Raw genomic sequence first — 13935 nt, 5'->3', positions numbered from 1 at the left:
CATCCATAATAAGTCTAAAATTTCCAGACTTCAATGGCAAGCACACCCCTGAAATCTTTTTTGAATTAGTTTGCAACGGTAGATAACTACCAGCCTTGAGATAAGATGGAAGAGCTTTGAACCATACATGTTCATTTGGAAGAGACCAGGATACGAACCTAGATAATGCTGTCTTCATCGTGTCCCTCAAAATATTATTTATTATAAAAATTATCTTTTCAGAGAACTCTGAGAACTAGTTGGAAGTTGTGGCCCTCTGATCTCAAGCCAAGGAAAGAGCGGCGGAATGTGTATTCACAGCAGCATGTAAAGAAATTAGCATTGCCATTTGTACTGGCTTAAAAAGAGTCGGACAAAAATATGTATGGTTGACCTAACAACAAAATGGCCGATGACTTGATGGTCAATGTGGTCTAAACCATCCCATAAGTACCGTCCGGCTAAATACTAGCAGTGCAAGACTGTAAGCATTCAAATTGAGAGATTGAAGTAGGGCTACAAATGAGTCGGATCGACCAATGACCCAAACCAACCTTGAGCTGATTCAACTTGATCAATTTTCAAAAATTCATAGAGGAATCAGGGATTGAAATTAGATCTATTTCGGAAACTAGTTCAAATTTAGATTTTGTCCTTTCTGACTCAACCCGCTAACCCAATCCGATTCGTATATCACCCAAGTTTAATTTGAATCAACAAAAATATTTTTGACTTGACTCAGATCGAATCCAATGCAATACAAAATTCTAAATCATATAAAATCTCTCTCCACTTATTTAAATATCTTTTCCACATCAGTTGACCTTCATCAAAGCTAATCCTTTTTGTTCATTCCAGCGACATAACACACTCATTTACTTATATCTAAGCATTCATTATTTTTTTAGTGGATTGTTATTCATAATTTTTTTAAGTATATCAATTATTTATTTTTAAAATTCTAACTTATAAACTTGGATATTAAAGATGTTTGTTTTTTATTTACATATGAAAAATTGAATGGAACTCATGCTAAAGTTGACTTCTTTTAGTTCATTTTGAAAATTGTTGGTAGTTTTAAATTTTCATCGTTAATTTATATATAGTCAGTAATAATAAAAATGTAGCTAATTATTCGATCCAAACTACATGACATCTGCTATTGGATCCACATCATGCTTGACTCTGACATAATCTAAATAACCACTAGATGAAGAAAATTTTTGATGGGCCTGACCCGGCCCGAATAGTAATTAGTGGTTCAATTTAAGTTTAAAAATCAAAACTCAACATTGTAAGTGAGTTCAGTGGATTTGTTCCTTTCAGCCCCTTCTCCATTAATTCCTGATAATGACCACAGAAGCGCCAAATGAAATAAGTTCCCAACAACATGATACTCAGTAAGACCGGTCAATTAACGTTGTTTGAAACATCTACAATTGACTACTAAAAGAATTTGATATACAAGTTTGGTATGACTGCTTACATATGTACATACGTACCCATCCACCTCTGTTCACCAATTTCTTGTTCACCACCTTTGGCATGCATATAATAATAATTGACTGAATGATCCATCCATACTTCATTAATCTTTAATGCACGTAAACATAACGCGCTTCTTTGACGCCACTCATGACGATGGGCTGGCGAGGCAGCCCGAGACGGTGGAAAACGCGCCGCCACCGCCGCCGGCGGCGGACGGGTCGAGCTGGCCCACCTGGAGTTCCCGGGCCTTGCTCATGTAGAGCTTCTTGACATTGCCTCCTTGCTGGCTGAGCAACCGGGCCAAACTCCTCTTGGCATTGGACCGGAAGGGGCAGTTGGTCCCCATGAAGCCGTCCACCAGGTGGAGGTACGCCTCCAGGTCATGGCAGCACGCCGGGTCGGCATCCGGCCGCAGGTACGGCGACGCCCGGCTGTCCACCCTCAGCTCGCTCCCGACGTCGGTGTAACCATCCATCCCCTCCAAGACTTTTGCCGGCCACCAATTGCCGCCAAGGTGCCTCTCCGCCGCCTCCGGCGGCGCCACACCTAATGGTACCCTCGTCACCACATCGTGCGCATTCACTATGCGCAGCACCTTCACTCCCCGACCTTCCACCCGGTCGGCAAACGCCCGGTTCCCCACCCGCGGCCCCCCGAATGAGAACACGGCGATCGGTGGGGCGTCCGGTATGCTTGCACTCAGCTCGTCAGCCACCAGCACCGCCAGCGCAGCCCCGAGGCTGTGTCCCGTCACGGTGATACTTAATTCCTCCCCTTTGTACTGATTTACGAGCCGGCGAACCTCCTCCACCACCGCCGCCGATAGGCTCGGCAAGCGGTCGCCAGCCGTCTTGTACAGGCTCCAGAAGCCGCATTCCACCTTCGGTGCATGCGGCAACCTCGATGTCGAATTGTCATTCTTTTCGTCATTGTCCTTGCCGTCATCCACTGGGACAAGGCCGGCACGGATATTTTCAAACCACTCGAGGCAGGTGGCAGTGCCGCGGAGGGAGATGACGATGTCGCGGCGGCCCATGCGGTGGATTTCGCGGTCGCTGTCGCAGACGGCGACGTAGCCAATCCAGCTAGAGCGCTGGGTCATCCACGGGGCGACGAAGCGGTCGAGCCAGCGGGGAAGCTCGACGGAGGCGGTAGCGAAGAGGGAACGGGTAACGCGGTAGGAGCGGTCCGGGAGGTCGACGGAGCGGGGGGCGTCGGCCGGGGCGTCGGGTCGGGAGTGGAAGGCGTGGTAGGTGGCCTGGACGAGGTCGCCGTAACGGACGAGCTCGCGGCGGAGGTTCTCGTCGAGGGGGTCGAGGAGGCCAGCCCAGTCGGCGGCGCCGTGGTAGTGGCGCCAGCGGGAGGCGATGGGGCCGCGGGGGGAGGGGCGCGGGGAGTCGGAGAGGAGGCGGTGGAGGCCAGTGAGGCTCCGGGGGGACATCTCCTCCGGCTGCCTGCGGGACGAGGGGAAGAGGAAGGGCAGGTTGAGGGCGCTGAGGGGGCCTCCGCCGCCGGAGGTGGAATTAGGGGGGTCAGGGTCATTGCCGGGGTTGGGAGCGAAGAGGGGAGGAGAAGGGGACTGCTTCTGGAGGAGGCGTTCGAGGTTGGCGAGATGGGTTTCGGTGGAGGTGGTGACGGTGGCGGTGGCGGTGGCGGTGGTTCTTAGTGGTTGGATGTAGGCTCGTCGGCATCCGAGGGGGTTGAGGGGAGAATCGGCGAGGTGGGGGAGGGTTCGGACAGGCCAGACGGGTCGAGGAGCGGCGACAGTGGAGCCGATATGCATGAGAGAGAGAGAGGGCCGCGTCAAAAGAGGTGGGTGAGAGTTTAGGAAGTTGGAATTGGTAGTGGAGAGGGGGGAAGAAGGCTCGCACGAGGGGAGTCGGAAAGATATTGTCCTCGCAGGATATAATGGCTATATATAGAGTTGGGTAGACTAGGCTTGGTTAGAAGTCAAACATTTACGTGCATGGACCTGAGTGCCCTGTTCACACAATTTCTTTCAGCTGGATACTTCCACACGGATGCGTGTAAATATGTTTTGAGCTTTGGAAACTACTCAATGATCTTATATATACATACATACATATACATATATATATATACACACACATATATATATAATATATAATATACATAATATATATTTATAATATATATGAGATGATACATTATTCAGACACTGGGGATAGTGGTATCTGCAGCCTGACATCAACTTAGCCAACTATGCTATGAGAAGGGATAAACCTAGTAGAGAATCCTACTACAAAAGAAAAAAAAAATACATTGGGGGTATTAACACTACTCTGAATTTACCGCATAAACAGTTACATTAGGCCAATATTAACCCAATAGATGCATCATATTTTGCTATAGACTTATAGTTGATAATGTCCATGAAGCATATACCAATATTAGTTGAAACTGTCATACTTAAGCTCTAAAAAGGAGGTGATACATTTATGACTTCTAACAACTTAGTTATTATGATGTCCAAAAAGTTTGAGGCGTGTGCTGGTCTATTATTTATGGTGGAAGCTGACCAATGGATTACGGAATCCGGTGCATTTATGTTAATATCCACAAAGTCGAGGTGCATTTAGGGGTTTCAATGTTTTTGACTTTTTCTCTCAAGTTAGGAAAGTCTCCCCGATCCGGATGCCTCTTTTTTTTTATGTTTTCTTGTTTGACAATCCTCTGTTCTTATCATGTTTGAGTCTTTGACGCATACCATCCGAGAGCGACGCTTTTCCGCGTTTACCTTCCCGGTATCCATTAAACTACAATTCTAATCCATCACAAAACAAGGCTATGACTCGCCGAGTCCGAACGACCGGAGGAAGCCACCAGGAAGCTCTACTCCTTTCACTTAATCTTCGTTCTATCCTTTTAATTGACGATTTCTTTCTTGCCAAGTCACAAATGTAGAATATTAAATACTATCGACAGCTACTCGTTTTGAAAGAAAGCTGGAAGAATATTAACTAACTAAATTTAAAATGAATACTGGAATTTTTTGGTCAAAATTCAGAAGACCTACAACAGCAGTTTGTTCAATTAACAATCCTAGGTTTTGTTCACATACTTATAAAGATCAGTCCATTTTCCCTACGAGAGCATGGATTAGAGATATACGTTGGCTCGTACGTCATGCTGCTGACTGTTTGCTGTGGCTGGATTCAATTCTACTGTTCCGGTCGAACCAGTTAGAAGTTGCCGGGTTCAGCTGGCTGGAAAAGTACTCTTTGAGCCATGGAGAAAGACTGAGAAAAAAGAATTCAGACAACGGAAAGGGGAGAGAGATGGCAGTCAAGGGTTAAATTCTTGCTGCTGCTCTCAATTCTCATGATGCATTCAAGAGATTAAAGCTTGCTTAAAGGGAAAGGTTTTGAGTCCTGCCGGCGGGAGGCCGAAACTTACATTCGTTATCTGAGAAAACTTCCAAGTCTTGAGGGAGACCGAGACATGTAACTGGTTTGAAAGTTACAGCTGTCGTACAAGCACAAGCATGGAGATTTGAATCAGACAAATATGATGTCATGAATAGAAATCAAGAATGACTTTTTATTTCCTTTTTTTTAATAGAAAATGGATACGAATTGAAACTAGGTTCCCCTAACTACAACAAGATTTATTTAACATCTAAGTCCTTATCATATAATTTCCCCGAGCCGATGTGGCTTGGGCATGGCAAGGCATGATTTAACCAACTTATAAATTGCATCAAATGGTAAATTACAATAAACCCTCATGCGCCGCATCAGCAAGAGCTACAATCGGGTACTTGAGAGGAAGAGGGTTCGGATTGTATCTGAAGAATTGATCTTTTTGCATAATGTCGATTGTTGGATCGTACCTTCCGTAAATTTAAAAGCACTCCGAACTCTTTTGCACAGATCTTGAAGTGAACATAATGCGGTCCAATAGTGGATTCGTGCAAAGGAAGAGAAATGATTATTTCGGGCGAAAAATACAACCCCTATCCTTGAGGGACATCCTCTGATATTAGCTTTTTGGCATTTGTAGCTCTTCATGGAGCAAGAGGATCATGACCACTTAGCTACATTTCTCTTCCATGCGAATTTGCCATTAATTTTTTTTCTTTGTTTTGAGAAAATCCATCTACAGCTCAATTTATGGAGTTCGTAAGATTTCTCTGAGATTTTTGGAACGAATGCATTAATTGTGATTGATGTAGTTATAGCTCTAGTTTGATTTAGATCTGGTTCAGCTCGTTTCTATTCTTAGATTTAGACCCAAATATAACCCATCATTGTCCTGGCTTTAACAGGAGCAAGTTTTTGTTACATTGGGCTGGGATCAGGTCTATGATCAGACACTTGGGTTGGGTACATGTTAGATTCAAGGTTGTCAGGCTGGCCTCTTTTAATGAATTGATTCAAGGTTGTGAGACTGGCCTCTCTTGACGAATTGATCAAATAGCAAAAATAAATGAATTGATTATCTTTTCTTTTTCTTGGGCTATTAAGGCTTGGAGAAGAAAAATGTAAATCCATTGATGGGTTGAGCCTTGAAGCAAGAGTTGATCTAAAATAATAAATATGGATCATCACAAAACATGTCTTGTGGACCACTTTGCACAGGTGCCACTTCTTTGTAGGGCTGGAAATGGGTTGGACTTAGATCTGACCGTCCCAAACTCTCTACTCTGTGCTAGTTTAGAGAGTCGAGGCCTGACCCAATCCTCGCCTCCTCTTCCTCCACCTCCTTTTTGTGGATGAATTATAGCACCCTAGTACAGATACCAAAAAATAAAATACTTAAAAGAATCAAAGAAAAGTTCTCCTATATAATATGCCACCCAATCCATAGCATTATTTACCTCTATGTAAACATGGGTCACTTCATTCTTGATGATTTTCCAAATATCCAAAAGCAATAGGTGGGTGCCAATTGACTCAAATTATTTCCTTACCCGGTCCACCACAATGCTTGAATCGCCCGCCAAAATAATATGATTAGCTTGTAAGATGGCAATAGCATATTTGATTCCTTCTAAGAATGTGGTGTCATACAAGTGTCAACCCCCAAAATCATAAAACATGAGTTTGGGCCTCTGACCACAAATCCAGCTCCACCTTTTCTATCGCCATCTAATACAATATCGTTAATGTTAATCTTGAGATAGCAAAGGTGTGGGAGCTCCCAAGTGATATAGATCTTTTGAGAAAGTGCAAAACCTGCCTAGGAGTTCCAAATATCCCTAATTACAAATGAATCTCCAACAGCATATAAATAAGAAATCTCGGCAGCTTGCATCAAAGCTCTCATGAGGATGAGACTAGATAAGTAATATCTATTTTCAAACATGGGACCATTTCAGACCAACCAAATATGATAAGCAATGTATGATGCTTGAATCACCTTCATTATTTGGAGACCTTTTGTGTGCCATTCTTTAGAAAAACTAGAAGGCATCTATTAGTGTGGAGGATGGAGTAACTGAGGAAGGATTATCCAATAGCCATCATACCCACATCGCCCTCACGCTTTAAAACAATCTCCTCTACATTTAGACATCAATCATAATACAGAGAAATATTGATCCCTCTACTCGCTAGTATCTCGACATGGAATCTGGTGCCAAACTACTTCCCAAATAAACAGAGCAACTCTAGGTTGAAACCAATCATCCACGCCCATGTATCATCCTGAAACGCTAAAAGGCTAGAATACTATAATCTGCAGAGGTCCCAAGTTTTAACTCTATATGATAGGAAGGATGATGCGGCATAAGGTGCAGCTAGCAAGTACTATAACCACCGGACTATTCCAAGCTTTGCATGAGTTAGCTGATTAGCCGGATTCCTCTATAAATTTTTCATTAGAGACAATATGGAATTAAAGCTAGATTTCTATAGTTATAATGGAATAATCCAAACATGTTTCTTTATTATTAAGTCCTATTTGGAGTATAGTTATGGTTCAGATTTAATGCTTGAATTAGGATTTTAGGTTATGTTCTATGTAATGCATTAGGTAAAGCATGCTTTCAATATCAATAAAAACTTCTTCAAGAGAATTAAAGATTCCTTCAATTCAATTTGTTTTTATTTGTATGTTGATTGATGGGGGGCAAAATGGATCGTCCTGCTTACTACCGTAGGGCCACCCAATGCTACTCCAAAACAAGCCCCAACACCGGTTGAGCTGGACCTCGGTCCCGCTAAGAGTCAATCCGAGCTCAAACTTCATCGAAGGCTTAGCCAACCTCAGACAGGTCTCTCCGCTGCTACAACCTACGCCGACCTTCTTCGATGCTCATAGCAAGGCGCCCCTCGTGAGACGAAGCCGTGAGGAAAAAATTGCCATGCACGATCCGCGCACGATGTTAAGCACATGGGTGCTCCTCCAAAGCGGACAGTACCTTGCTCTCCGCCGAGCTGCTCTAGCACACTCAATAAACAACGTGCCCTGGCCGAGCTTAGGGTGCCCCTATATTCACCGACACACCACGACCGAGCTCGAGGTGCCTTATCCAATAACGCGCCCTGACCCCCGAGCTCGGGGCACTCTACGGAGCACATCTCGGAATCAGGGATGCCGGGCTAACCTCAGTACCTGTTAAGCCGACCTCGCTGAATATATGATGCGACTTCTCAACGAGCTCGGCTTCGCCCATGACCGCATCTACGAGCGTACCCACACCCATCTACATGGTCGTACATCGCAACACCTCCACGCCACACCTTACCTGCTGGCCAATGACAGTCAAAGATAATGCCATGCTACTCCGGCCGTCTCCTGCTACGACTGTCAACGCCTTACTATTCACGAGAATGGACCGTATTGCGTGCCACAACCAAGCCCTAGCTAATTGCCGTCTGGCTTAAAGCCATTCCCTCTCATGATGAGAATGAGCTATACATTCGCCATCTGGATATCTCTACAGGGACTACAAATAGCCCTGTAAGGTAACGTAAGGGGGGACTTTTGAGAATCCATCCGAAATCGACTCTAACTTGATCGTTGGAGGGCCCTCACCGGAATCACCGGTGAGGCTTTGTGCAGGTACACCGTCGCACGGGAGGTGGCTCGCCTTCTTCCTGGATATTCTGGTGGCTCCCTTGACTCCTCTAGCGTGAACACCCTCGGGCCAAATTTAAACCCCAACATTGATCATTGAAGTGAAATTCCGACCATTAATCGCACTATCACAAGCAACAAACTCGAATCATGTCTGAATTCAGTATACTCAGAACGAACTCGAAAAATGTAACGTGTCCAATTTTAAAATCTGACCCGGCCCAATAGGTCCTCCAAAATAGGTCGGATCGGATTTAAGTAGGTCGAATCTAAATAGATCGGGTCAGGTCAGGTTATGGATCGATCCGACCTATTTGTAGCCTTAATATTGGCACGGTATCACTTGGCTCCAATGCATCTCGATGATCCATGGTGCTGGACAACTGGAGACTTCTGTCCGGTGCTTGGCCTGCACTACCACTTCTATGCATGTAAAATATTTTATGCATGAGAAGTGACCTGGACAAATTCTTGATTTCTCTCAGCTTTTATAGAGACTTCTAAGACCATACTTATCTAGGATACATGTTATGGTTGTCTATCTGTATTTTTCTTTTTTTATAGAGAAACTCTATATTTATCTATATATTCACATATATTTCCATCACAAAGTCATTAATAAAGCTACAAAAACAATACTTTCTAAATTAAATTCATTCATTCATTTATTTTGTAAATTCTTGAAAAGATACTAGGTGATTGTTCCTATGCTGAAGAAAATGTGTTGCAATTCTCTAAACCTCAACCTTAATTTGTTGTAGTTTTTATATGTGGGCTTTGAACCATAAACAATAATAATAGTTGTTGCTTGCAATTGATCGCTTATCTGGATTGTTGATGAGATATCGCCATAAAAAAGAGGGACAGCGTGGATATATGCAATGAACTTTCATGCCTTATAATTTAGTAACCAGACCGTTATATAAATATCCTGTTCATAATATTGACACAACATGATAAGCAAAAATACACATGAAGGAAGACTACAAGCCTGACACCACGGATTCCATCGCAAGCACTTTAAAACTAACAAGCCTATCAGCCATAATATCCAGTCATCTAATGCACCAAGTATCTAATATAATGTATGCTAACTAGAGTTGGGCACTGGGCCGGGCCGCCCACGGCCCGGCACGGCCCGATAGCTACAGTGCCGGGCCGTGCCTGGCACGGCCCATTTAAGGGGGCCGTGCTGGGTCACAGGTTACTGGCCCGCGGGCCGAGGCCGGCACGGCCCGCTCTAGGCCCGCGGGCCAAGCACGGCACGGCCCGCGGGCCAGCCCGGCCCAGGCCCGATAAAAATTAATGCTTCATAAATTTTTTTAATAAATTAATAAATATTGAAAACTAAGGATTTATGAATATAAAGCCACTGGAATGGTGGGGGGTTTGGCATAGACCCCTACCAGTTTATTAATTTAAATCAAAATGGTACATGAAGGGAGGTTTGGACCTTGGTCTGACCTCCAGAATACAATAAGAAAGGGCCGAGGTTTGGACCTTGGTCTGACCTCCAGAATACAATAAAAATGTACAATTATAAAAAATTAAGAAATCTTACTAATCATCAGTGATTCAGTGAATCAGTATTCACTCTTCAGTCTTCAGTAGTGTTTGTATCATTATCATCAGAGGATGTTGTATTATGTCCACCTTTATATTGAAGTCTTGCCTCAGCATCCAACCAATCTTTGAAGCAGAGAAGCATCTCCACCGTTTCGCCCGTCATCCTACTTCTCTTTTCGTCAAGAACACGCCGACCTGCACTAAAAGCGGATTCCGATGCTACCGTGGACATCGGCACAGCTAAAATATCGCGTGCAATTGCAGACATAACAGGATATTGATTTCTAACACTCTTCCACCAAGATAATACATCTAGATTCTCTATTTGATTTTCATCATATGCAGACTGAAGATCATTTCGTAAATAAAATTCTAGTTCACTACTTAAAGATGAAGAAGATGAAGATAAACTTGAAGCATGTGTGTGTCTTCTCTGTGCAATGAATGAAAAAATAGATGACGAACGAGAACTACTAGAAGAAGAAATAGAGGTTTGTATTTGTGTTCTAGATCTACGAATTTTTTCATCATATATAGCATAAATATCATAAAGAAGTTGTTTTACCTCATTTTTAGCAGGTTCAGGATCTTTAATCATATTTTCACAGTATGCATCAAGTAAAATTAGCACGCCATTTAATTTAACTCTAGGATCAAATACAGCAGCTAAGTTATGCATAGGACATATCTTGTCCCAATACTCATTCCATTTAGATTCCATTAGGTCAATAATAGGCATTAAAACATCATCATATCTATATGTTCTGAAAATTTTTGACTAATTATATATGCTTGTTGTAAAAATGAACATGAAGTTGGATAATAAATACCAGAAAGAACATTGGTAGCATTATAAAAACTAAGCAAAAAATCTTCCAAAATTTTTCCTTTATTCCAATCAGTTTCAGTCAATGTAAAGCCTAATCCACGATCATTAATACATGCACTTAATAAGTTTTTATATGGGTATGCATCATGTATCATGCTATATGTTGAGTTCCAACGAGTAATTACATCAAGTTTAAATTTTTTAAAACGTTTACCATGATTTATACATAGTTCCTTAAATTCTTGAAGTCTTGATCTTGAAGCATGAATAAAAGAAACTGCATATCTAATTTTACCAATCACATCTTGAATCATACCCATGCCAGCTTGAACAGAAAGATTTAAGATATGACATGCACATCTAATATGCAATAAATTTCTATCTAACATGGGATGCAATGAGTCTTTTAATAATGCAACAGCAGAATTATTATTAGATGCATTATCAAAAGTAATAGACATAATTTTATCATTAATATTATATGAACATACAGTTTGATAAATGATATTTGAAATTTGTTGCCCAGAATGTGGAAAATCAAAAGCACGAAAAGCAAGAATACGTTTATTTAATTGCCAATCATTATCAATATAATGAGCAGTAATGGCAATAAAACAATTACTACCTACAGATGCTGACCAAATATCAGAAGTTAATGAAATTTTTACATTTAAAGTAGAAAGTGTTTCAATTAAACTTTGTTTCATTGCTAAAAAGTTAGTCATAGCTACTCTTCTAAATGTACGCCTACTAGTTCTTTTGTAAGCAGGTTGTAGGTTTAATTGAACATATTCTTCAAAATTAAAAGATTCACATAAACTAAAAGGTAATTCATCCTTAACTATCCATTTTATAAGTGCTTTTCTTTGATTTTCATGATTATATGCAAAATTACCTACAAGTAATCCCCCTTGTATATTAAGGGTACTTTGAGTTTGAGCATGAGAATCATGCATCCTATGACTCTCTTGATGTCTTTTTAAATGCCCTGTTCCCCCACTACTACTACAACTATAAAGTTTGGCACATTTTTTACATTTAGCTTTCCAGACCCCATCAACCATAACTCTATCAAATTCATTCCATACAGCACTAGTCCTCTTACGAGAAGAGGTTTGATCTTCACTCGGTTCACTAGTTCTAGAGGAACTAGGAACATGGGGTTGGGGATTAGTTTCTTCTCTCTCAGAAACAGGAGGAATGCCAAACTGACTTTCCTCAAAAGATGACATATCTAAATTGATGAATTCAAAAAATAAAAACTAACCACAAGGAGGATTGGAGGAATTGAGTAGAGGGTCGGAGGGCAGAGGCAGAGTCGCAGAGCCGAGATTCTGAGCTTCCTCTTGTGCTCTCAACAGGAGTGACCTTCTCTTTTCAACAGGAACCTCCTCTTGTGTAGCACTTGAACACTTGCTAAATGCAAACTAAAAATTAAATTGCTAGAAGAGCACTTTAGAAGAGAGAAATAATAGTAGTAGAGAAGGAGAGAATAGTTGGTTTGGTGTGGTGAGAATGAGGAAGGAAAGGGCTATTTATAGAAGCCCAAAAAATTTTTTTCCCAAAATACCCTCAATTCAGCCGTTATTGGACTGTTGGGAGGGGTAAAAATGTCATTTTTCCAAAATAGCCGTTGGAAACGGCTATTTTCCTCCCCCCTCTCCAGACGGGCCGTGCCTGGCACGGCCCGTTTGCGCCCGTTACGGGCCGTGCCTGGCACGGCCCGTGGCGTGCCGTGCCCGGCCCGGCCCGCCAATAGACGGGCCTGGGGCCGGGCCGGGCTTCCTTTTGCGCCCGAGACGGGCCGTGCCGGCACGGCCCGCTTCATAAGCGGGCCGGGCCAGGCACGACCCGTTTAGACCTTGGGCCCGGTGGGCCTGGGCCGGGCCGGCCCGGCACGGCCCGATGCCCAACTCTAATGCTAACTCCTGGCCATAAAAGATAATACTTCTACTAGTACAATGAATTATTATAATCACTGTCAGGATCAAGCGCTACCATTACACCAAAACTGACCAGTGTTAGTAAAGGTGCAACTCTATTTCCTTAAACCCCACCAAAGGCAGCGCCACGAGTCGGCTCCGACCAGGCCTCGCCCACCCCGGACTCTGACCTGGCCTCGCCATGGGTTCAGGGACCCTCGGATATAACCCACCTACTAACCAAGCCATCGCCGTTGACAGACGGCAGGACATGCTGACAGTGACCCTCCTTGTGCTGCTCAGGGATCCCGCAAGGTATGGCCCGCACAGCGGCAAAATATGTCCAACAATCACAATGACTAATTTTGCATTATCTAATTTGATGAGGGTGACTGAAACTGCCATAATGAATTTTATAGTAACACTGCTATTTAAAACCTTATCCAAGTTCTAACCAGTCAAGCTACAGTAGCAATTTAATGTAGTTAAGGATAACAATTAATGATTTGACCAACAAAATATGGTTGGATCATAAATGGGTCAACTCGACTAAATATACTTATTAAATGAGTTGAATTCAAATTTAAATCTTTGACTCATTTAAAAATTACGTCAAATCATAATCCAATTCGTTTAACTTATTTAAAATCTATTTAAATTGTTTCTGATATGTTTAACCAGGTCGTTTAAACTGTTTAATCTGTTTAAATTTATTTAACTAATTTTTTAATCTATCCAATAAATAAATTATGTGGATTACGTTATCTATTTAATTTAGATTTAAAATTTAATTTATTTAATAAATAAATTAAGTTTAGGTTGATAAATTTTTGACCGACGCATCCATTTCAGACTATTGGGCTCCTTAGAAACTATGTTAATTGTGTTTCTTAAGAAGTACGAGGTTTTTAGCAAAAAAAAAAAAAAAAAAAAAAAAAAAAAAAGAAGTACGAGGCTAAATATGTAATTTGGCTCTATTTGATCTCACACGGTTTTCAGCGTTACCCTCTTCGCCGTTAGAATCCTCCATCTTCGTTCCTAGTTCTATTTTCTCTTGTCGAAACTCTAGAGTGGGACGCTTCCATCATCTCCATCCCGCTTTTCCGG

General features: G+C 42.3%; 1 protein-coding gene across 1 annotated transcript; it reads right to left on the bottom strand.

Annotated features, from left to right (window-relative positions):
- Window positions 1-1404: 1404 nt before the first annotated feature.
- On the bottom strand, window positions 1405-3340 carry LOC103715807 (phospholipase A1-Ibeta2, chloroplastic-like). Its single transcript, XM_008803564.4, has one exon. The coding sequence runs from the start codon at window positions 3248-3250 to the stop codon at window positions 1613-1615; it is 1638 nt and encodes a 545-aa protein (XP_008801786.3). The 5' UTR covers window positions 3251-3340; the 3' UTR covers window positions 1405-1612.
- Between the last annotated feature and the right edge of the window lie 10595 nt (window positions 3341-13935).

Source organism: Phoenix dactylifera, chromosome 18 (genome assembly GCF_009389715.1).
Source record: "Phoenix dactylifera cultivar Barhee BC4 chromosome 18, palm_55x_up_171113_PBpolish2nd_filt_p, whole genome shotgun sequence".
NCBI classification, from domain to species: Eukaryota; Viridiplantae; Streptophyta; class Magnoliopsida; order Arecales; family Arecaceae; genus Phoenix; species Phoenix dactylifera.
This window is presented reverse-complemented; position numbering and strand designations above follow the sequence as displayed.

What these genes read in the sequence shown, in the direction of transcription:
- LOC103715807 (XM_008803564.4), bottom strand. Translation starts at nt 3,250, where the DNA reads ATGCATATCGGCTCCACTGTCGCCGCTCCTCGACCCGTCTGGCCTGTC.